Source organism: Zea mays, chromosome 5 (genome assembly GCF_902167145.1).
Source record: "Zea mays cultivar B73 chromosome 5, Zm-B73-REFERENCE-NAM-5.0, whole genome shotgun sequence".
NCBI classification, from domain to species: domain Eukaryota; kingdom Viridiplantae; phylum Streptophyta; class Magnoliopsida; order Poales; family Poaceae; genus Zea; species Zea mays.
The window spans coordinates 68,983,487-69,008,858 of record NC_050100.1 but is presented as its reverse complement, the minus strand read 5'-3'; the positions used below and the strand labels follow the sequence as shown (position 1 = coordinate 69,008,858).

The 25,372-nt window shown below is 42.0% G+C and overlaps 1 protein-coding gene across 1 annotated transcript; it reads left to right on the top strand.

Moving 5' to 3' along the window:
* Window positions 1-23,811: 23,811 nt before the first annotated feature.
* Window positions 23,812-24,865, top strand: LOC100282661 (pectinesterase inhibitor domain containing protein). Its single transcript, NM_001155569.1, has one exon. It carries the CDS (start codon window positions 23,969-23,971, stop codon window positions 24,602-24,604), a length of 636 nt encoding a protein of 211 aa, NP_001149041.1. The 5' UTR covers window positions 23,812-23,968; the 3' UTR covers window positions 24,605-24,865.
* The last annotated feature ends 507 nt before the right edge of the window (window positions 24,866-25,372 follow it).

The following is a 25,372-nucleotide window of genomic DNA, read 5'->3' as shown; positions in this document are numbered from 1 at the left end:
ATATATATATATATATATATATATATATATATATATATATATATATATACACGGCGCTGCTAAAATGCACCTGGGTGCATTCTCTATATTGAATGCACCCAGGCGTAAGTCCTGTTTCGCGTGCCTCCCCGCCCCGCCGCCGTCGCGCGCATCCCTATCCCCACGCCGCCGCCGTCTCCTCCTTCCTCCGATCCTCTAAACCTAGATCCCACCGCCGTCGAGCGCCTCCCTGTCCTCGCGCCGCCGCGCGCCTCCCTGTCCCCGCGCCGCCGCGCGCCTCTCTGTCTGCGTGCCTCCCTGTCCCCCGCATTAGGTGGGATTGCAAGCCCGCATTATGTGTGATTGCAACTGTTGTATAATTTTACTCAAATATCTGTTAAAAAATGTAAACAAAATGATTGCAACCGATGGTGTGTTGTAATTGCAACTGCTGGTGTAGTGTGGATGCAACTGCTGAGTTGCTCTTATGTGATTGCAAGTACTGAATAACTCTGAGAAATTTTGTTAAAAAATATAATTGCAACTGCTGGTCTGGTGTAATTGCAACGTCTGGTCTGGTGTAATTGCAACTTCTATATAACTATGTCCAAAAATCTGTTAAACAAACAAGATTGCAACTACTGGTCTGGTGTAATTACAACTGTGGGTCTGTTGTGATTGCAACTTCTATATAACTATGTCCAAAAATATGTTAAACAAACAATAATTGCAACTGCTTTTTGGTGTAATTGCAACTTCTGATCTGGTGTGATTGCAACTTCTATATAACTATGTCCAAAAATCTGTTAAACAAACAATGATTGCAACTGTTGTCTGGTGTAATTGCAACTGCTGGTCTGGTTGTGATTGCAACTCCTATATAACTATGTCCAAAAATCTGTTAAACAAAACAATGATTGCAACTGTGTCTGGTGTAATTGCAACTGCTGGTCTGGTGTGATTGCAACTTCTATATAACTATATCCAAAAATCTGTTAAAACAAAACAATGATTGCAACTGCTGTCTGGTATAATTGCAACTGCAAGTCTGGTGTGATTGCAACTTATGTGAGGAGGTTGAGCCGTTCGCGGAGGAGCCGTTCGCGGAGAAAGAGGGGCGGGGGCGGGAAAATGAAAAGGTTCTGTCCGGAGCGTGCGGGAGGGACGAAACCGGCCTGGGTGGGACGGTTGGCTCGGACCTGGCACATAGGTTCGGCCTGGGTGCATTCTCTATATTGAATGCACCCAGGTGTAATATATAAATACAGTATATATATATATATATATATATATATATATATATATATATATCAAACTATAAAAAAAACTCAACTTTACATTGCATTGATTGTTTTTGTAGGAGTGTCATTTTATTTTTTATTTTCAGTGTGAAGTATAGTCATCGTCCAACTATTGTTGATCTTAGGCCTCGTTTGGTTTCAGTCATAGGACTAAAGTTTAGTCTCTACTCTGTTTAGTTGTAGGAACTAAACATATTCTAAATACATTAAATTTAACACATAAATACTAAAATACCCCTTTTCTTGTTTCACACTAGTTTTCTAGGCAAGGTTAATTAGAGTAAAAATTGTCAATTAGGGGGTGTTTGGTTTTAGAGACTAATTTTTAGTCCCTCCAATTTATTCCACTTTAGTCACTAAATTGTCAAATATGGAAACTAAAATAGAGTTATAGTTTCCATATTTTGCAATTTATAGACTAAAGTGGAATAAAATGGAGAGACTAAAAATTAGTCCCTAGTAACCAAACACTACGTCCCTTTTAGCACCCATGTGAGGGACTAGAGACTAAAGCCAATTAGTCCCTACTTTAGGGGGTGTTTGGTTTTAGAGACTAATTTTTAGTCCCTCCAATTTATTCCACTTTAGTCACTAAATTGTCAAATATGGAAACTAAAATAGAGTTATAATTTCCATATTTTGCAATTTATAGACTAAAGTGGAATAAAATGGAGAGACTAAAAATTAGTCCCTAGTAACCAAACACTACCTTAGTCTTTCCGTTTGACAAAATAGAGACTAAACGGAACTAAAAACTAGGGACTAAAGATTAGTCCCACTAACCAAACGGGTACTTAGATGTCTTTTACCTAAGACGAAAGAGGGCTAGAGGATTTCCTCATATGATTGGGAGTACAGATTACATTCATGAGAAGTACAACAACTGTCCCATTCAAATGTATTTTAATTTTAGTAAAACGATGTATTCGATTGCAGTTCAAATTCTATAAATGGGAAAGCTTATGTGGCCTTGAGGTGAGCCTAGACTGGGTCTAATTAAAGGCCGTGCACGTACTGGAGCACTAGCTAGATATATGGGCCGACGACGAGTGTAGGATCGATAACTAATGTACTTAGTGTGACGTGACATGATGATGGTAAATAATAATAGACTCTGTGCATTGAAACGTGCCTAAGTATCTCAATGGATCAGAAATTGCCTGACAGTCGATGATGCATGCATGGACCGCACTCTATATATTCATCATCTCTGCTCTTTTTTCACGTCAACTCCACATTTGCCTCGCTCCATCCGGTTTTTTATCTGCATTTGCCATGCGACTGCATTGGTAGTAGAGATGAATTGTTGAATCAAAAATAACCATTAGTATGCGAATGTTCAGATCCCAATGTTAATTAAACACTAATTGCTTTGATGTATGTATAGAAGTTGGCATAAAAAAAGGGTAGAGAATAATGGCTCTAATCCTCAATTCAAAATAAGGGTATAGTCTAAATTAAACCGAACAAATTGAGGAATGAAACTTACTTTTTACTATTCAGGAACCCCTTGTATTGTTGCGATATTCTTGAGAAGAAAGAAAAAACGCAAGAAGCTAGGTTGATGTATGGAAACACAACAAGAAGATTGATATATGGAAAAACCCTCTTTTGTTGTCGACCTCTTATGGCTCGAGGTCGTAGTCGTATCCCCAGATGCATTTTGAAAATAGACGAGCACATGTTATAGTCTTTGCTAGTGTTTCTTTTAAAAGGAAATTAAAGGCTAGCAAGAAGATGAAGAAACGAATGGATGCTATATATGTGGGGTGGTGTTGTTGACCATGCGCACATGCATGGTCTGGTCAGTTATATGTATATATAACGCACATGGAAAATAGCTACCTGCTAGTGTGTTCTAATAACTATAATAAGACTCTAGCTAGATCTGCATGTAACGTCGTCGTCTAACAAACCAACAGATCGAGTGAAACATGGGACGAAATTGTTTCAGCCAATGACTCTTTTTTCGCACGCCGGTTATATGAGCTAGAGGAGGAACGCAAAGAATGGACGAGGTGACCAAACATGTGTGGCATATGTGTGTGATGGGAGAGCTGCATTGTTTGCGATCGAGCAGCGCTTAAGCAAGAAAAATTAAGTGTGTAAAATTTGCAGTAAAAAATGTAACTAGGTACAACTGTACTCCCTCCCCTCTGTCCCTAAGAGAATGCAATAATTCACTACTATAGAGATCTTTGTCACCGTTCAAAAAAAAACTACATTATATTAATGTGGTTTTATAGAGCCAAACGCTTTGACCGCTGCTTCCGCTAACACCATTACCAAGCTCAATACGCTCTCAGAATCATATAATATTTAACCCCAGTGACAACTGATGCTCGAGCTGCACCATAATCTATACTACTATTAAGCCTGCAAGAGTAGTCGGCTATTCCCGTGTTATGTCACCATTCCTGTGTCCTCAAGGGGATTTGAACCCGTGACCTCTAAAGCAAACACTAGTACAGAGAAGTTCTATAGTGGCGGTTGTAAACCTATTTATAGTGGCGTTTTTCGTAACCGCCAGTGCTAGGGGCCAGTAGAAATCATCATTTTTACAGGCGGGTAACTGAGGACCGCCAGTGAAAATCGATTTTCACTGGCGGTCGGCGTAATAAAACCGCCAGTGAAAATCGATTTTCACTGGCGGTCGACGTAATAAAACCGCCAGTGCAAATCGTTTACAGGAAACATAAAACATATCGAGGATTAGAGCCATTATTCTCGCGCAAAATTCGCGCGCTACGCGGTTGTTAGTATTCGAACGGTCAGAGGTACTACCTCGCTGATGAGCCCGGGGTGCACTTCGTTTGGCAGCCCAACCAAGAGTCATTGGTACTCGTCATGTCGCGCGCGTTCGATGACTACTATATCGAGGATTGTGGCGTCATCTTAGCGTCGGAGGTGACGCAGGAGGAACGACAACAGTGACCAGTTCGTCATCCTCGCCACCGTCAGGGTAGCTTTTGTGCCGACCTGCCTTTAATTCTCTTCGCAAACACACACTTACCTTTTTGTTTAAGCAAGAGCGTATGGTGGTGCGTGTCTGATGACTAACGATGTACGAGGAAATTTTTTCCAGCATGTGTGGAACGTGCTCTCCAATGATGAGACCATACAAATCGTGGTATATATCGAAGTCTGCATGACACTGATGGTTGCAATGCAGTGGTGAAACAACTAGATTAAAATAACAAAATTTATGTATGGTTAGGATCACAAATTAATTATGAAATATTTTCTCATAACAATATAACACACATTTTATATATAAGTTATCGTAGTATACTGGTATTATATATTACCGTTGCAACGCACGGGCACTCAGCTAGTTCAAGTAATAAAAATGTTTCAAACATTGAAATACAAGATTTAAAATTATATCAAACACCAAACACCATCGAAATTTAAAATTTTAAAATCTGGAGCTTACAAGTGTTTTTGGTCTAAAAAATAGGAAGTATGTAGATTATGGAGTTAAAGGAGGCTTAAGTCCATAATCGCACATTGTGGGGGACATTCATGCATCCTAGCTAGTAAACTGCATATTTTCATCAAAATGTTTGTTACATTTGCTTGCTTTGGTTGTGTTGTCATCAATCACCAAAGAGAGAGAGATTGTAAGGAAAATAGACCTCGACCCATTTAACAAATTGATTTTGGTGTTTGATAAGCAACATAACCTGTGGACGTACTAATGTATTTGCTAGTGTTTGTATCTGTAGTTCATAGGATGCTAAAGTGACTTTAGACTAAGGCACTGAGAAAGCAACACCTCAAAACAAGACATTATGAAAACTATAAGTGAAGATCAACAAGTATCAAGCAAAGTTTAAGACATGAAGAAAGTGTAGCCACTGTCGGACTGTCCGGTGCACCAGGGAACAGTAGCCCAACGACTAGTTCCTGGTGGCACTGTGGAGGAGAGCCACTGTATTGTCCGGTGCAAGGCTAACACGCGGCAACGGTCACCTGCTATGGTCAGATCCAACGGCTAGTGGCGCACCGGACATGGCACCAGACTGTCTGGTGCCTACCACCAGAATATCCGGTGTGCCGCAGAAAAGCAGCAACTTTTCTCCAATGGCTAGTTTATAGTTGGGGCCTATATATACTTCACCCAACCGACCATTTGAAAGTGTGGGAGCCCAAGCAACATACCAACACATGTTATAGATATTTCTATGTGCTCAAACACCCGTTTACTTAATAGAATCATTCGATGATTTGCATAGGTTCTTTGCGAAGTGCTTATGTTAGTTAGACAGCTTATACGCTTGCTCTAGTTGATTCCTGGTTAGTTGAGTTAGTTTTGAAAACCCCTCGGCTCTAGTGTGAGTCATTGTAATTGTATCGAGTGGGGCGAGAGTCTTGCGAGACTGTGACAACCGAGTTTATGTCACGGCTGCCACCATGTACCGAAGAGAACGAGGCCAGCGGCGTTTCGACTAGAAGCTCGATAGTGGAGACGGCTCGGAGCGTCTGAGAGGAGCCGGAAGCGGAGTTCCGGAGCACCACTTGCACGTGGAGAAGGCCTGTGGCTCTCTACGAAGTTACTCGACTGTGGTGCTTGGCCCTCGCATGGGCTACCCTTTGCGTACGGGCACCAACGAGGATTAGTCGGGACCTTCTGTGGTTTCGGATACCTCAATAAAAATACCGGCGTCATCCACGAGAGTTTACATCTCTACCCTTACTCATTACCTTCCACATTTACATTAAGTACCTAAGTCGCAATCTCTCATTTCTAGTTAGAATACTTAAGATTGGAACTTAGGTTTTGCGGTAGACATATCAGCATTTAGACAAAACCTAGTCTGCACACCTTCAGGGGGAGGTTATTCTATAATCTAAGTCTTTGAGACTAATACTTGTTCTTCAAGTCTATTATGTGTAGTGTTGGGGACTTGTTCTCAAATGCTATGAGTTATGAACAAGGCAACATAGAAAATGTTAATCGATTAAGTCCTTCGTCCTTCGAAGCATTATTCCCCTTAGGATATAATGCTTTTCGGACGAAGGTTATGAAATGCGTACCTTCATAGATACACTATACAGTGACGAAGGATGAATTGTAAGAAATATAACGGACAACATAAACAATTATATATTATTATCATGTATAAACAGAAATAACGTTGAATTACAAATGTACCTTCAACTTGAAGGAGATGAAAGTACAAGCGTGACGCAAAAGTGAATGCCAAATCAGCGTGAACAGTACGGGGGTACTGTTCACCTATTTATAGGCACAGGACACAGCCTATGCAAAATTACATTTATACCCTTTACATTTGATAATAGTTCTATAGTAATCTATTGAGGTCTGAATAGCCTTTTCATCTTTAAGTCGGTTTCATTTCGTTGCTACCACGCCGAAGCTTTCCTGCTCACACCTTCGGCGCTGTATCAACCTTCGTATTGTTCTGGTTTGCTGTGATACCGACTTGAGTCCGAAGACACCTGTTCACACATTAAACTCCAGAAATACTGTTAAATCCTGTTTTTGAGGACCTTCGTAAGCCGAAGGCCCCCAACAGTAGCCCCTCGCAATATTAATTTATTTTAAAATAATAAATTTAGATTGCGACATGGACGAAGGATTTACGCCGAAGGTCCGAAAAAACACCTTCCCTTTGCTAGAATAGCAACATTCACTGACAAGCGGGGTCTTTCAATTTTCAACGCACTGGGCGTATAAATACGGTCATACCGCAAACTCATTTGGCACGCTCTCTGGCTATCTGCTCCCGCTCACTCGATTTTTAGCTCTTGTGCACTAAGATTTGCTGAGTTCTTAGTTTTGAAGCTTCGGCTTTGAAAACAGTTTTTTAGCGTCTCCGGAGATGTCTGAAGATAAGAAGGCTGTTACCGAGATGAAATTGAGTCTCGACGAAGAGAAAAATCTGGGGTTTCTTATAGCAATGTCGAAGACCAACACAGAAAAAATCACCAAGGAGATTCTAGAAGGTTTGTCTGAGGATACTGGTGACAGCGACAGTTATGATGTGGACAGCGGCGGTGAAGACTCCGAAGATCGTCCCTGGCGACCAAGCCATTCAGTTTATGGTAAATCAACTATCAAAGAGAATCATCTTGTCAACATGAGAGGAAGATATTTCCGGGATTTGTCCGTTGTGAGGGCCGATGAAGGGGAGAAGACTTGTCCACACCCTGAAGAGAATGAAGTCGTAGTGTTCCGAAGCTTTTTGAAAGCTGGGCTGCGATTTCCCTTGAGCAGCTTCGTCGTGGAGGTGCTGAAAATGTTTAAAGTCTATCTTCATCAACTCACCCCCGAAGCAATTATAAGGCTGAATATCTTCGTATGGGCCGTGAGAAGCCAAGGTCTGGAACCTGATGCGAAAAGCTTCTGCAACATACACGAATTATCATACGAGACAAAACCTTGGGGTAAGGAACAGTATCACAATAACTTTGGCTGCTACAATTTTGTTTCTCGGTCTGGGTCAAGCTGTCCCGTGCCAACTTTTCGGAAGAGATGGCCCGGCGACTGGATGACAGAATGGTTTTATGTGAAAAATGATTTGAAAACACGAGAAGATATCAAAGGTATAATTATGCGCCCTATTTGGCAAAGCTTCGGCCTTTGGAGGCCGAAGGTTGAAATGAATGAAGCTGCCGAAGAATGCCAGAGAGCCTTCGGCGTTATCTGTTCTTTTATTGGAACTAGAGATTTAGTACAAGAGCATATTGCCTTCAGGGTATGGCCACTCGCGGAGAAGTGGGAAATGCCACAGGAAACCATAAAGGAGGCCGACGAAAGTGGACTTATCAGGCTAAAGTACACTTTTAAGTTCGGAGATAAATTCGTTGAGCCAGATGATGACTGGTTAAAAAGTATTGAAAATTTAAGTGATGAACTTCTTGGGGCTTATTCGAAGGCCGAAGATACTGCAATGTCAGCAGCCTTCGGAGGCCGAAAAAAGAAAAGGCTGAATCGGGTATTTGATGCAATCGGGTTTGTCTACCCTGACTATTGCTATCCCATTCGAAGGCAGAAGAGAAAAAACACAACCTCTACAAAAGAAGAAGCTGTAATTGCTCCTAGCGAGCCAGAACCGAAAAGAAAGAAGATAAAGGTCCTCACACATCGACCGCGCTATATTGAACCAGCTTCGGTGCCTGAGTTTACCGGAGAAACTTCTTCGGCCACCGAGGCTAAAAAGCCAACCAAACCAACCTTGCTGCCAGAAATTGCAGAAATGGCCGAAGCGCCAAAAAGGATAGAATTGGAAGAACCGAAGATTTTGCTACCAGAAACCGAAGAAATGGCTGAAGCACCATCCACAGAAAAAATGGAAGAAGTGAAAAAACCAACTGAAGAAAAAACATCAGAAGTTGTGAGTCCTGCAGCAAATGTTGAGACAGTAAAAAATTAAAAAGTGCCAGCAGTGACTCCAAAAAGAAAGAGAATGGCTAATGTGCTAGATGTACTGGAAACAATCAAATCTTCAAGCACACCTCCGAAGAAGGCTGCTGCCATTCCTGAAACAACAACTGAAATTTCTGATACTAAAGCTCCAGAGCAAGAAACTGAAGCCGAAGTTGGGTCCTCAGAGCCCGCGAAGATAAAATCCTTGGAAACTGAGGAAAAAATAACAAAGCCAACTTTTGTTGAAGAAATCGGTGTCATTGCCCCCGAAGCATCCTCCAAGGTCCGTGATTATATTGTTCGTCATGCTTCGGGGAAAAACTATCAGAAAAAGAAGAGCAAGAGGCCCAGCGCTACGCCCAAAAACTGAAGTATCCAAAGGGGGGCGTTAATATTCAATGGTAGTGGAGAAGAAGACTTTTTGTATTGTCTCCCTGACAGCAAGGAGATTTCTGTCTGCCGGGAGATGAGCAAGAGCTTCGGATTCCCAACTTTAGAAGACGGGCTCTCGGTGCTATCGAAGAACGATCTGGCCGACAGCCTGGCCTATAATAGCTTAAAGGTGCGACAAATGGGATCCTTGTATTTTTTGTTGAGACCAAAATTTTTCGTTTGTTTAAATCTATTGACACACACATATTTCTCTTTGCAGGGCCTGATACTTAGCAATGCCCTCAGGGCATAGAAGGATGCTGAAGACGAAGGGTGTGCTATAGCCCTGAGCAACCTTCGTTCCGAAGTAATTGAACTGAGGAACGAAGGCCTCGAAAAAGATAAAATATTACACTCATTGATAAATAAAATAAAGGAAGACGAAGCTGCTTTTAAAGGTCAAGCTGAAGCTCAGAAGCGCGAAATTGAAGATCTTCGGAAACAACTGGCCAGAGCCAAGGAAGAACGCATACTTGAAGAAACAAGGCGAGAACTCAGCGACCAATGGGCAGATCACTTAGAAGGAACTGTTGAAGAGCTTCGTTCGTCCAAGAAGAGATGCTATAACAAATCTATAGAGTGTGTTAAGAAATTAAAAGCTAGCTTCGCCAAAGTCGGCGCATTCTCAAGCGAAGAGAACTTCACAAGAGGCAATCCCGAAGGTCCCATCGAATGGATCGACCACGAAGCTGAGGCCTTCGAGGAAATTTTAAATAGCCGTGGAGATATATGTGCTTTCTCGGGTGCCAGAGGGATTGCCACCATTTTAGAGAAAAAGGGCTGCGAACACGTAAAGATTCTAGCGCAATCCGAAGCTGCTTTGTCCTTCGAAGATGCAAGGGATCCTTCGGCCGAAGCTAGCATGGTTGGTGGAAAATTTTTCACCGATATCTGGGATAATGGTGGCCGAGAAATGGCCCGAGAAATTATTCGAAAAAGTGAAAAGGGCATCCACGACACTAGAGAAGTAGCTGAGACTGCTGAGAAAAGCGCAGAGCCCGAAAGGCAATTAGGTATTAACTAATAGTTTTTATTGTGTTGTAATTTTTGGTTTTAAGCTTCGTTTGCCATTTGTAATAGCAATGTAGCCGTATCCTGTCCTACTTCAGATCCTGCTAAAGCGTCTCCGGGCCCTCAGCCGAAAGGAGACGACGAAATTAAAAAGATGGCTGAAGCCATTATGGACGAAGTTGTCAATCGGCTCCTGAATGAGGCTGCAGAAGTTGTTCTGAGAGAAGATTAAATACTGTTGTAAATTAAACTTCTGAAATGTAATATGTGTGACATCTTGTAGCCCTGAATGTAATATACCTGCTTTTATTATTTAATTCTTTACGATGCATGAAATTTTACATACGTACCGTTTTTGAGTCTTTGACGAAAAAAACACCTTCCCTTCTTTTCATGCTTCGTGAAGAATAATTTCCATTTGTCATCATAATATTCGTGGTGCTCTGATGAATAATATCCAAGCTTCGTGAAAATGTTCTCCGAAGCTACTTAGCATGATTTTCCCCTTTCAAAACATTCTTCCGAAGATCGATGTCATGTCCCCTTCTTGTGCCATATGCAGCATGATGTATGATGCTTATGCTATGCGAAATGATGCGATGATGTTATGCTGTGTGAGATGTTGTTTATTCCGAAGATACACACATTCCTGCGACAAAACACATAATCTTTTGAATCAGCATTGTCTTTTTACTATAAGCCTCCCTTAGGAGCTTCTTTGCCTTTTACTTCAGCGGAATCATCGTTTATTTTTCGCTGTAAGCCTCCCTTAGGAGCTTCTTCGCCTTTTACTTTCAGCGGTATTCGCGTTGACTTTTCGCGCTTCGCCTTTTACTTAGGCGGTATCAGCGTTGACTTTTCGCTGTATGCTCTGCATTCCCTTTGGAACGACTTTGGAGCAGAAAACTTACACTGCGCTCCCTTTGGAACGACTTTTTGTGACTTCGGCAAACTTACTCTGCGTTCCTTAGAACGACTTTTTGTTGCTTCGAAGAATTTTCGATAGTTCGAAGGTCCTCTTTGTTATCACAAGTCTTTCAACAATTTAAGCCTGTGAAGAAAATATATTTTTCTTGTGGGAATCAACGAAACTATTTACATGAAACCTGAACAATGTCCTTTATTACAGAAAATAAAACTGAATGAAAAAGATTGCTATTAAGGTAGGATATTTGTCAATAGATGTGCTTTGACTCTGGCACAGTGCTGTTGACTGTGCGAGCTTCGGACTGTTCTCTGAAGTCCCTTTGGTGTGGAGCATATTGGCTCCCTTCTGGCTGCTGGCCTTGTTGCAGCGGTGGTGGAGGCGGAGGTTGTTGCCAGGAAGCCTGAGGTTGACTCGCCGAAGCAACAGAAACTGCAGGGTGATTGCCTACATACTCTGGGATGTAAGGCGAATGATACGAAGCAGTGTGCATGACCTGCTTCGGCTGAGCCTGTTGTGCTGCCGCTTCGGCTATTTCTTTTTGCTTCTGGATGGTAACATGGCACATCCTGGTGGTATGACCTTTGTTCTCACCACAGAATAAGCAAAAGATTCTTCTCGGTTGATCGCCAAATCTTCCTCCGAAGCCCCTGGCGCCTCTGCCTCTTGAAGCTGGTGGTCGGAAGGAGCCTTGCTGTTGCCCCGAAGCCTGTGAGGAACATTGTGGCCTTTGCTGTTGGCTCCCTCTATCATCATTTTGTGTAGAGTTATGAATTGATCTAACGTGCCTCGGGTAGAACCTCCCTCCGAAGCCCCTGGTCATTTCAGAAAACCTGAAAGCCTCCTCCCTTCTTTGGCGAAAATCATTATCGGCCCGAATGTATTCGTCCATCTTCTGGAGCAGTTTCTCCAAAGTTTGAGGAGGCTTCCTAGCAAAGTACTGAGCTGACGGTCCTGGCCGAAGCCCCTTGATCATGGCCTCAATGACAATTTCATTGGGCACCGTTGGTGCCTGTGCCCTCAAACGCAAGAACCTCCGGACATACGCCTGAAGGTATTCTTCGTGATCCTGGGTGCACTGGAACAGAGCTTGAGCAGTAACCGGCTTCGTCTGAAACCCTTGGAAGCTAGTTAACAACAAGTCCTTCAGCTTCTGCCATGAAGTGATCGTTCCTGGTCGAAGGGAGGAATACCAGGTTTGAGCAACACTCCTGACAGTCATAACAAAAGATTTGGCCATGACTGCAGCATTGCCACCATACGAAGATACTGTTGCTTCGTAGCTCATCAAAAACTGCTTCGGGTCTGAGTGGCCATCAAATACGGGAAGCTGAGGCGGCTTGTAGGACGGAGGCCAAGGTGTAGCCTGCAGCTCAGCGGACAGAGGAGAAGCATCATCAAAAACAAAATTCCCATGATGGAAATTGTCATACCAGTCATCTTCGTTGGGAAAACCCTCCTGATGAAGGTCTTGGTGCTGAGGTCTTCGGTGTTGCTCATCCTGGGCAAGATGACGAACTTCTTCAGAGGCTTCGTCTATCTGCCTCTGCAGTTCAGCTAGCCTGGCCATCTTTTCTTTCTTCCTCTGCACTTGTTGATGAAGCATCTCCATATCTCTGATTTCTTGATCTATCTCGTCCTCTGGTGGTGTCGGGCTGACAGCCTTCCTTTTCTGGCTTCGGGCCTCCCGAAGGGAGACTGTCTCCTGATTGTGGTCCAGCGGTTGCAGAGCTGCAGCCCCAGTCGCTGAAGCTTTCTTCGGCGCCATAACGAAGGTTTATGATCGCCGAAGGTGTTCAAAAAACTCAAAGAGTGGAAGTGAGTTCACCGGAGGTGGGCGCCAATGTTGGGGACTTGTTCTCAAATGCTATGAGTTATGAACAAGGCAACATAGAAAATGTTAATCGATTAAGTCCTTCGTCCTTCGAAGCATTATTCCCCTTAGGATATAATGCTTTTCGGACGAAGGTTATGAAATGCGTACCTTCATAGATACACTATACAGTGATGAAGGATGAATTGTAAGAAATATAACGGACAACATAAACAATTATATATTATTATCATGTATAAACAAAAATAACGTTGAATTACAAATGTACCTTCAACTTGAAGGAGATGAAAGTACAAGCGTGACGCAAAAGTGAATGCCAAATCAGCGTGAACAGTACGGGGGTACTGTTCACCTATTTATAGGCACAGGACACAGCCTATGCAAAATTACATTTATACCCTTTACATTTGATAATAGTTCTACAGTAATCTATTGAGGTCTGAATAGCCTTTTCATCTTTAAGTCGGTTTCATTTCGTTGCTACCACGCCGAAGCTTTCCTGCTCACACCTTCGGCGCTGTATCAACCTTCGTATTGTTCTGGTTTGCTGTGATACCGACTTGAGTCCGAAGACACCTGTTCACACATTAAACTCCAGAAATACTGTTAAATCCTGTTTTTGAGGACCTTCGTAAGCCGAAGGCCCCCAACATGTAGTAGTCTCTTTGAAGGAAAATGGAGTTCCTGGAGAAAGACAATAAGCTTCCACCGCAAATCTACATTCCACAAGTGGTTTCATTCCACTATCGGTATAATTTACATGTCTTCTCTAGGTTTTGATTAGACTACATTACATATCTTATGCTTCCCATGTTGCTATAAATGCATATGTTGTCAAAATATATATTTTACCTATGCATAGGGGGAGTTAGTATAATCAATCATATCTTGTTTCCTGTCTTTCTTATGTGATTTTCCTAAGTAGAGGATCTCCGACGGGGGGAGTATGTCTTCTTTCATACAAAGGGGAAGAATATTCTTTCAAAGGGGAGAACACTCTTTTAGGGGGAGTAATCTTTTTAGAAGACAAGTCTTTTAATTGCTTGCTATATGCTTCTAATGTCTTCCTTTTCGGTGTTTGATTCCAAAGTGGAGAAGTTTTAGGGACCAAAGCAATTTAAGTTATATCAAACACCAAACACCACCAAATTTAAATGGGCCGAGGTCCATTTTCTTGCAGTATATAATTGTGACTTTGTTGAGTTGGAGTGCATATAATGAATAGTTTCACCCTTTGGTGCATAGTGAGGGGATTAGACACTAGTACAATTTGGCTCTATACAAGCGGTAGGCTTTTTACATCACAGGCGGTTCGGTTGGAAAACCGCCTGTGATGTCCCAGGCGGTTCGGTACCCCTGTGATGTAATAGTATCACAAGCGGTTTTTGTTTAGGACCGCCTGTGGTGCTCTATCCTTTTCACAAACGGACCCTAAGGAAAAACCGCATGTGATTGTGAAAATATGAAAATACAATTTAAATAAATTAATATTTTAATTTTTAACAGAAATATGCAAATACAATTTAAATGAATTAATATTTAATTTTTAACAAAAATATGCAAATACAATTTAAATGAATTATAATAGCACACATAGATAACTAGAGAGATTTTAAATTAATTGGCAACCACAATTCATAGTCGATCATACATGATAACAAATACAATTTGATTCATAAAATTTTTCATGAACTACCATTTTTCCGCATGTATGGCTTTAAGTTCTTATCAATTTTCTTTTCCACACGCTTGATTCTCTCTGGACCGTTAAAGACGAACATCTCTTCATACTTATTGTATTCCTCATCTTGGTCTCCCACATTCTCAACTCCAACAATTTTTTGCTTTCCAGAAATAACTACATGCATCTTCTCATCTGCTGGATCGAGTACATAGAACACTTGTGCAACACATTCGGCGAGAACCCACAGGTCATCTTTATATCCTACTTTCTTTAAGTCTACCAGTGTGAGTCCGTAGTTATCCACTATCACCCCCACGGGATGTTGTACCCATTGGCACTTAAATAAGGGTATTTTCATGCTTGGGTCATAATCAAGTTCCCATATTTCCTCTATGAATCCAAAATATGTGGTCTTTTGTCCATGTAGGTCAAAAGCATCGATACGAACACCGCTATTTTGTGCAACACTTTTCATGTCTTTTGATTTAGTATAGAATGTGTACCCATTGATGTCATATGCTTGCCATGATGTCACAAAACACGATAGCCCAAAAGCCAAATTCTTCATTGTTTTCTCTTCCAAAGAGTCTCCGAATGGGATGTTTTTGTCAATTAACCATTCGCTGAAACGATGTTTGTGCTCCCTCATGATCCAGTCCTCTGTGCGGTTCTGATTTTCTTTACGAAGCTCATCCAGGTGTTCCTCTATGTAAGGCTCGGCTATCGTGAGATGTTGTAGTACACTACCATGAGCACAATGTACTAGCTTGTAATCCTCAACGCGAAAAGTTTTCTTGCCATTCTCCCTCTCCCACATAGTTTACCCTCATGTTTAGGTACAGGCACACCTATCATTGTTCCGTCACTGATGTAATCTATACAGCTCTCAATCACTTCTTCTGTAGTGTATCCCTCCATGATTGAACCCTCTAGGTGAGCGTGATTTCGCACATAACCTTTTAATACTCCCAGGTATCGCTCCAACTGAAACATATGATGTAAATATAGTGGCCCTAATATTTTTATCTGATCCAAGAGATGTATGATTAGGTGTACTTGCATATCAAAAAATGATGGAGGAAAACACATTTCAAGCTTGCACATAGTCTCGATGATGTATGCCTTTAGATAGTCCAAGTCTTCTAAAGCTATTACTTTTTGTGAAACCGCATTGAAAAAGTAACACAAGCGTGTGATGACAACTTTGACATGCTCTGTTTCGAGGGCTCTTACCGTAATTGGGAGGAACACCGTCATCATCACATGGCAGTCATGAGAGTTGTAGCCAAATAGAGACAAGTCCTTCATCCTGACTAGTTTGCTGATATTGGATGAGAAACCTGTGGGCACTTTGACCCCACGCAAACATTTGCAAATCTTTGTTCTCTCCTCAACTGACAAGTTGTAGCTAGCTGGGGGGAGGTAAGGCTTCCCTTTGCCACTATCCACTGGATGAAGTTCCGGTCTGATTTGAAGATCTACTAGATCATTGCGTGATTTAAGTCCGTCTTTTGTCTTACTCGGCATGCCCAGCAAGGTTCCAATGATGCTGTCAAAAACATTTTTTGTTACATGCATCAAATCAATGCTGTGGCAAATTTCCATATCCTTCCAGTATGGGAGGTACTTGAAAAAAATTGATTGCTTCTTGAAAGTTGTGTAAGTTGAAGGGTCAGTTCTCTTTCTCTTTTCTCCTTTGTTTTTCCCTTTCCGAATACAACATGAATGTTCTTTACAATTTCAAAAACAAGTTTCCCACTATAAGGCTTTGGTGCACCTTCACTTTCCAGTTCATTGTTAAATTCCTCTTTCATCTTTCGGTATTTATGCTGCTTCATCAAGAACCGTCTGTGTCCCATGAACACCAACTTCTTGGATGATTTAAGGTACATGGAAGCAGTTCCATCGACGCACACTACACAACCATTCTTTCCTTTAGTCTTTTGCCCTGATAGTGTGGCGCCACCGGGAGAATCATGGATGGTAACAAATATAATTGCTCTTAAGTTGAAATACTCATGGCAATACTCATCCCATATTCTAACTCCTTCATTCCAGAGCTTTGTCATATCTTCCATGAGAGGTTCTAGGAACACATCAATATCAACACCAGCTGATTTCGGACCTTGAATAAGAATAGTCAACATAATGTACTTTCTTTTGTAACACAGCCATAATGGAAGGTTGTACATCGTTAAAGTCACGGGCCAGGTGCTATGTACACTTCTTTTTTCACCAAATGGATTCATTCCGTCTGTACCCAAAGCAAATCTTACATTTCTGGTTTCTTTGGCAAACTTAGGATACATAAGATCGAAAATTTTCCATTGTGATGCATCAGCAGGGTGTCGAATCTGTTTGTTATTCTGCTTGCGATTTTCAGCATGCCAACGCATAAGCTCAGCCTCCCTAGGATTTGAGAACAAACGTTTTAAGCGATCAATTACTGGAAGATACCACATCACCAAAGCTGGGATCTTTGACTTCTTTTTCCCATCCATGTCATCAAAAGTGTCATCGTCACTTTCAGGTCCAATAGTGGATTTCTTGTTTTTATTTTTCTTCGGGAATTTTTTTACACGGTCTTGATTGTAGCTCTTCTTGTATCGACTGACATTGCAAACTGGGCATCTTGATGCATTCTCAAAATCGCCACGATACAGAATACAATGGTTCGGACATGCATGAATTTTTTGCACACCCAGAGCTATGGGAGATATAAGCTTCTTCGCTTTATAAGTGCTTGTTGGTAGTTTGTTGGGTTTTGGTAGTAATTGGGACAGACAATTCAAAAGATCTGTGAAGCTAGTATCAGACCATCCGGCGCTAGCCTTCAACTTCAGAAGTTCTAGAACTGTACGCAGTGTAGTAAACTCTTTGTCACAACCCTTTGATTCATCATATAAAGGTTCTTTTGAGGCACTTTCCAGTCCCTCCATTTTAGATAGCCCTTTCTGCGATCCCACAGAACTCAACATTTCTGGTTCCATATGGCGCAACATCTCTTCGCAATCAAATTCTTCATCAAAATCTTGATTACCATCCACATTATCCACTTTACCATCAACTTTAAGATCTAAAATTCCGACAACTCTCTCGTCATTACCAGGCACTTCACACGGATCGAACTCACCATGTTCTGACCATATCGTGTAATTGTGTTTAAACCCTCTTTTTAGCAGATGTGATTGGATTACTCCTGTATCTCTCCAAGCTATCTTATTATCACAATCGATGCACGGACATAATATCTCCTTGCTCTTTCGCAAATTCGCGTGCTTGTTGGCCGCTTCAATAAAGCTTCTCAAATTTCGAATATACAACGGATGTGGTCTTGGCACATTGTACATCCAACCTCGGTCCATTACTTATACCTATATTGATTAACATCAATAAAATCATTAATTAATTGAATTCATCCATAAAACATGAAACAAATTGATGTGCATGAAAATGAAACAAACATTGCAGCAATAGGTACCTTGAGGTGAGACAACTGTGTTTCTAAAGAATCTTTAAACTAGATCAACTATTATAAGTCCAAATCTTGAATTCCTAAGCTTTTCTTCAAATCCGGTCTATATTACAAAATTGAGGCAAAAAATCACATCAAAATGAGAAAGAAAACAAATGGAGATCATATATATGCATAAACTATTGAAATCAATCAATAAACTCAAAAACAAAACCTTCTCCCTGTAGATCTAAAAAAACCCGCCGCCGCTACAGTGCTGTGAATGTTCTGGGAGTTAGGGTTCTGGAACCCGTGGGGGGCTAGTCCTTTTATAGTGTACACACATCACAGGCGGATATTTAGAAAAACCGCCTATGATAGATAACATCACAGACGGTTTTTTACTCCGACCGCCTGTGAAGTTAATCCATCACAGGCGGTCGGAATAAACAACCGCATGTGATGTTATCTATCACAGGCGGTTTTTCTAAATATCTGCCTGTGATTGTTTACAATATAAAATGCTTGTTGGTCGGCAGGAACCCTAACTCTTCCTGCCCGAGCTGACACAGTTGCACCGCCAGGCTGCCGCCGTGTCCCCGTCCCCGAGCACGAACCCGAGCGCCGCCGTCCCTGTCCCCGAGCCCGAGTGCGCCGCCGTCCCTGAGCCCAAGCGCTGCCATCCCCTTCCTCGAGCCCGAGCGCCGAGTCCCCGAGCCCAAGCACCACTGTCACGGTCCCCGAGCCCGAAGCGCCGTCGTCCCCGAGCTCTTTCTTCTTCCTCTCGTAGTAAGGTTGAAGTCAGGTTCCATTTCTTCTAAGTTCATGGCTCGAATTTCCTATATGTGTTTGAATCATATATGTTAATTGATGGCAGATTACTTGTGTTTGAATCATATATGTGTTTGAATACACCGCTGGATATATATGTGTTTGAATCATAGCTTAGGTTAATCAAATGTTAGGTTAATCAAATGCTTAGATTATCAGTGCTTAGATTAATTACTGTTGGTGTTTTCACTTACATATTTTGTTTGGTTGTCAATATGCTTATTGCTTATTGCTTAGTTGTCAATTACTTGCTTAGATTAATTACTGTTGGTGTTTTCACTTACATATTTTGCTTGGTTGTCAATATGCTTATTGCTTATTGTTTGGTTGTCAATTACTTCTCATGTATCAGTTTTTTTATTTCTTTTATTACTGCTGATTAAATGTTTGTATACCATTATGGTGTTAGTATCCTTCGAATGAAGTCTATTTTTAGTGTTTTTTGACTACCTATCTTTGTTTGATAATCATTAGGCCAAATGTGCTTATAGCCACATACATCATGGAAGTACATAGCCATGACAATATTATTATCTCCCTATGTTATAAGACTTGTTCTTATCTCCCTTCTAAGTTTTTTGAATACCTATCTTTGCTTCCCAACCCTATGTTATAAGACTTGTTCTTATCTCCCATCTTTGACTTGTTCATAGCCATGACAATGTTATTTGGACCCCTCTTTTTGCCCTATAAGCCACATCCTTGTTTTCCCTCTGATCCCTGCCTTTGTTGCGATCTCAATTTTGATTGTGAGACTTGGTCATTTTCAGTTTCAGAGGTGGAAAAAGAGCCACTTGACATGGTTGAGAGCTCAGTTCGAGTCATCGAGACACATGTTGACATCATTCGCAGTCTAGTGACTGATGGAGTTGTGGATACTAGTGAACCGGAATCAGTGTACACACTTAAGACCACTTTGTTTCAAATTGGAGATGTATGCGACATGCTTGAGAAGTGTGCGCTGTCCATCAAAAAGTATGCTGACTCCAAGAGGGCTAAAATTATTCAAGATGAAGCCCTGCAATATGCTGAAGATGATGAAGCTGCAGATGATTTGGAGGAACTCCCAAGCCCAGATCTCCTTACTCAAGCCGACATATTGGAAAAATATTTTGGAATTAAGTAAGATAGCGACCAGTCAAGGGGTTGTTGATGTTTAGTCCTAAACAACACGATATGAGTATCGTAGGTTTCACTCTTAGAGATAATGTATTTTGTATGAACCTCTTAGAGAGTGTCAAGTCAATGAACTATCTTCGAGTACTATTGGGAAGTGGATCTATTTGATGTATTTGTTTTCCTAGTGATATCGATGGTGCCGAGTAGCACCAAATTTGGACTTGTGTCCATATCTATAGATGCTAGTAGTTGAGCACTAGCGCCTACAATCTTGACTACCTCATCCCTATTCTCTGTTTGGGACTTATATGGAGAATGGCATCGGCTGAATGCCTGAATCGGGTCGGGAAGCACGGAGCATATAGAAGTGCACTTTCCAATGCAGTTAGACAGAGAAGGCATGGCTGTGATGTTATAATGATGAAGGACACCAAGAAGAGATTATGGCCTGTCATCCACCACTGCCCGTTATTTGTGGGCTTCACCGAGGGTGGGAAACATTTGGTGACAGCAAACGACCTTCGGGCTGGGGACGTCTGCGAGCTTGTTAAGGGGCCAGACGATGGTGAGCCAGTGTACTATGTCCGGATGTGTGGTCACAAAATTTAAAGCCGCCCCGGCTTCATGTGTGTGCTTCTCTTCTCGTAGGTGGGGTCCTAAATTTGTGAATGGGAGGCCGTTCTTGACGACGGTGCAACTTTCTAAGTTGTCGACTCCGGAGATTAGAATGCATGAGTGGTACATGGTGGCTAGCAACAAATACAAACTCGAGGACTTCACATTTGTTGTGCCAGAAGATGCATTTTGGAGCAATGATAATATAGATCCTGTGCGGCATTTATTCTTTGACGATCTCTGGTCGTTGTACCACCGACAAAGGATGGAAACCAACTACTTAACCCTCTTTTGCTTGTAAGTACCTCTAAACTTTCATATTTGTTAGTTTTGTACACTCACACATAAACGAGAGTCTAACGATTAACACTTTTACACGTAGGATGCAATACATGGATGATAAGAAGAAACAACTTAAGACAGGGTTTCTTGACCCGTTGATGATATCCCAAGCTCGCTACAAAGAAGTTGCTCGGAGACATGGAGAAGAATACAAAGACTTGGATGATGCTGAATTTGAGAAAACCGTCAAATAGAATCAGAGAAAGAAAATGAAGGTAATGGCGGCATACATTGGACGAGCCATGTATAATCATGTACAACATGGCAAAGACTTAATAATAGCTCCGCACCACTTTAAGTAAGTTCTCGACATGATTTTGAACTATAAATTATGGCAATCGTGATCTTAACATGTGTTTTCGTCTATGTCTATATAGTGACCACTACATTTGTATCATGATCTTTCCAAAGCACGGTAAAGTCGTGGTCTTCGACTCACCGAGAATGGAAAAGGCTACGTATAATGACTTCTTGAAGATTTTAGATAAGTATGATTATTATTGCACACTTGTACTTATTACAACTTAACAAATGTATTCTTAATCTCACAATGCTATTCTTATATGCAGTGCATACCGTTTTTATTGGAAAGGTCTTGGCGGCGAACATCCAGAGGACAAGCCTAATTTGTCAATATCATTATTTCCATATGGTGATAAACAACCTCCGGGTACTGTCCTGTGCGGTTATTATGTATGCGAATGATGTCGTGCCACCTTTCATTACATGGTCAATCGTGAGGATGTAAGTTCGCTATCATTGTCTATGTTACAATTTTTATGTTATATTGTTGCTCATCACATTACTCTTAGTACTGCTTGCTTTTTGCTTTCATTACAGGTTCCTAAATCCAAGATCAATGCTGAATGGTTAGAAAGAGATATGGTTTCCGTCGGCGTGGCTAAGGTTGTAAAAGACCTGCTTTACTTTATGCGCCGTAAAGTTCTTCATCAACAAAGGGCTATTCTACAATACAAATGGAAATTTGCAACAATTCCCAGAACTAAGTTTGTACACGATATCACACAGTGTTTAAATCTTTAGTTAGGAACTTTAGATGTTTAGTTGTCTATGGAACTTTGAGATGTTGAGTTGTTATGCAACTTGATATGTGTATAAATCTGTGTATGATGGAACTTGATATGTGGATGAATATGTGTATGGAACCTGTTATGAAACTTATTAGGTATAAATATGTGTATGGAATCTGTGTATTATGAAACTGTGTATGGAATATGTGTTTGAATCTGTTATTAATTCTGTATATGAATCTGGAATCGAAATATGAATCTGGAATCTGTATATTGAAATACAGTCGGACTTATATTTAAAACTGCCTGTGATGTGTGTCTATCACAGGCGGTTCTTTTAAACTGGACCGCCTGTGATGTGTTTCTATCACAGGCGGTTCTTTTAAGCCGGACCGCCTGTGATGTGTTTCTATCACAGGCGGTTTTCGATTGACCGCCTGTGATGTTGTTTTACATCACAGTCGGTGCACCACAAGCGGTTCCTGGAACCGCCTGTGTAGAGGCTAACCGGACCGCCTGTACAGAGGTTTACTGTAGTAGTGAGAGAAGTGACAACCACGAGGTTAATGAACTCTTTAGTGCATAGTGAGTGACATGTGTGTAACCATTACCCTCATTAGACTTTGCATAATCAAGTGAGAGTCTAGTGTTTGTCATTTTTGGTGATCGGTATCATCTAGACAACTAGATGACGACTGGGTGTGTGGTGATCACTTACAGAGGTATTGGGTAACCCGACTTATACCTATACATGGTTGTGAGCGCTTCACCGTGTCAGAGGGGCAAAGAACTAGCTTATAGAAAGCATTTAGTATGGAAAAAGGGGATGAAACTCTTGCATGGATGCTCCAACAAGGACTAGTGAGGAGTGCCGACACTCTGAGACCTCGATAGAATATCGAGAAGTCTTCTAATCCTTACTGTAATATAGACATTTACTTTTGAATAATTCAATTCAAGCGATTATATTCTTAGAATCGGTATGTTGAATTTTGTAGGATTGAAAATTAGGATGCAAAACTGTTATCATCACAATATTATGTACATACTCATGTAAAGTTAGACTTGTGTTTAAGATGTATATTCTACGCATGTGATATATATAAACCGTACCAATACACGGGCACAATACATACGTCCCTAGCTAGCTTTGTCCATCCATCCGGTTGGTTGGGTTGTTGCTGCAACGAACTTGAGTAGCTTGCCCATTTCTGTTGGGCGCCTCAGCCACGCGGAGGAGCAGCTCATCAGCTAGCTAGTGGATGCTGTCGCGGCCAAGATACTAACATTATTCTTTAGCTCTGGCTATATTGGTAGATTTGCCTTTAATTTGCTGATGAAATTGAAGCTATTTAAAAAAATATCAGTAAAACAACCTGTAAGTGGGAGAGAGAAACTATATACTATTATTTTCAGCTCCATCTAGTTGGGAGAACTGGTTTTCAGGAACTTTAACTATTTTGTTTTATCCCATTTGGATTTGGTTAAAAAGAGGCTTCTGAAGTTGTTGTTGTTGTGCCAAACTATAACGAAGCCTAAATAAGAAGGCATGGGCTTAGCTTAAAATAGCAGCAGTTGAAGCATTCAACGATGGATGGAGCTGAGGCGGGATCGAAGCTAGAGGAAGAAGAGGCTGTCGTCGGTCTGGCATGAGCTAGCTCCATCGAGCATGCATGGCAATGGCAATTTGCAATAATATTAATTCCGGCGAGCCAGCAACGACATGCACCACCGATCGCGACGCCTCTTCCATCCATAGAAATCGAAGCGAGGCTTCCTCCCCGCCTCTCATTAATTTTTGCCTCCGACCATCCTCGTCGTCCATATCTGCATCCTAGTCCTACTAGTACGTAGGTTGTTCGTTCGTTCGACACCATTAATTATATTCTCTCTCTCTCTCTCTCTCTTTCATTTCTATAGCCAGCAGGTAGCAGGCAGGCAACCGGCCGGTATATTAGTAGATCTTCGATCGTTCATCCAAGCTAATAAGTCAGTAAGCAGCAGTAGGTCGAAAATGGCGATGAGGTCGCTAGCGCTACTGGTCCTCCTCAGCCTGCTGGTTGTTGGTGTGGCGCAGGCGGTGGAGTTGGAGATGGAGTTGGTGCCTGCTGATGCAATTGCGATGACTATGGATCGTGAGCCGCCGCAGGAGTGCGCGACCCCGGTGAGCGTGGAGGAGGCGTGCCGCAGCGCGTCGGAGACGCACGCCGGCGTGGCCTACGACCACTGCATGGCGTCGCTGGGCGCCGACCCGCGCAGCAAGGAGGCCGGCAACAAGAACATGCACGCGCTGGCGGTGCTGGCCACCAGGATGGCCATCGACCACGCCGCCAGCACCGAGTCCAAGATCGACGACCTCGCGGAGCTGGAGGCGGCGTCGTCGGATCCGCAGGCGCGCGCACGCTTCAACCACTGCCTGGAGCAGTACGGCGGCGCCGCCGACCTCCTCCGCGACGCGCTGGACAACCTCAAGGCCAAGATCTACGGCAAGGCCATGGAGCAGCTGACCGCGGCGATGGGCGCCTCCGAGAGCTGCGAGGACGCGTGGAAGGGCGAGGAGGATGTCCCCGTCGCCGCGCACGACAGGGAGTACGGGCGGATGGCGCACATCGCCTTCGGATTCACACACCACGCCGCCGCCGCCGCATGAATCATCATGTCATATGCATGCATCGCTTCTCTTCCTTGTCGCATTAATTTTCATGCGTCCAATGATTCATATCTCTATATGCATATCTCTCTGCTCTGCCTTGTTGGCTGGCTCTTCTCATCATTCCCTAGCAGATCGCATAGTATTAGTTGCATGCATTATATTGATGATGCAGGTATTTCGTCGAGCAACAAGGCGTACTATCAATTGTTTTTGTAATACCCAAAATTAGTGAATAAAGGGAAACTGGTTATAAAATTTTATGAGATGTGTTCTCTTATTTATTTACCATATACACATTCTCATATGTTTAAGTGATTAACTTAATTAACAAATGATAAGCCAAATAAAATTTGTGTATCTCATGCTAGATTTTTTGTTGTGCACTTACGGTATACTGGGCAAACTCAACTTAGGTTTTAAAATAAATTGAAACCATATTTTAAATTTGAAAAGAAAAATAGAAAATAAAATAAAAATAAGAAAGATAAAAGAAAACGAAAAAGAAAGAGAAGAAGAACCATGGCTGGGCTCAAGTCCTTGTTTTCGGCCCATTAAGGGCTTGTTCGGTTATTTTCAATTTATACGGATTGGAGGAGATTGATATGGATTGTGAGAGATTTTGACTTACTAGGGATTGAAACTCCCTCAATCCCCCTCAATCCATATGATTTGGGGTAGAACTAAACAATTCATAAACGATTCACGACCACAAACCAGCGGGCCCATGCGGCAGCCGCGCGTCGTGGTGCGCCGATAGGCGAGCCC

What these genes read in the sequence shown, in the direction of transcription:
- LOC100282661 (NM_001155569.1), top strand. Translation starts at nt 23,969, where the DNA reads ATGGCGATGAGGTCGCTAGCGCTACTGGTCCTCCTCAGCCTGCTGGTT.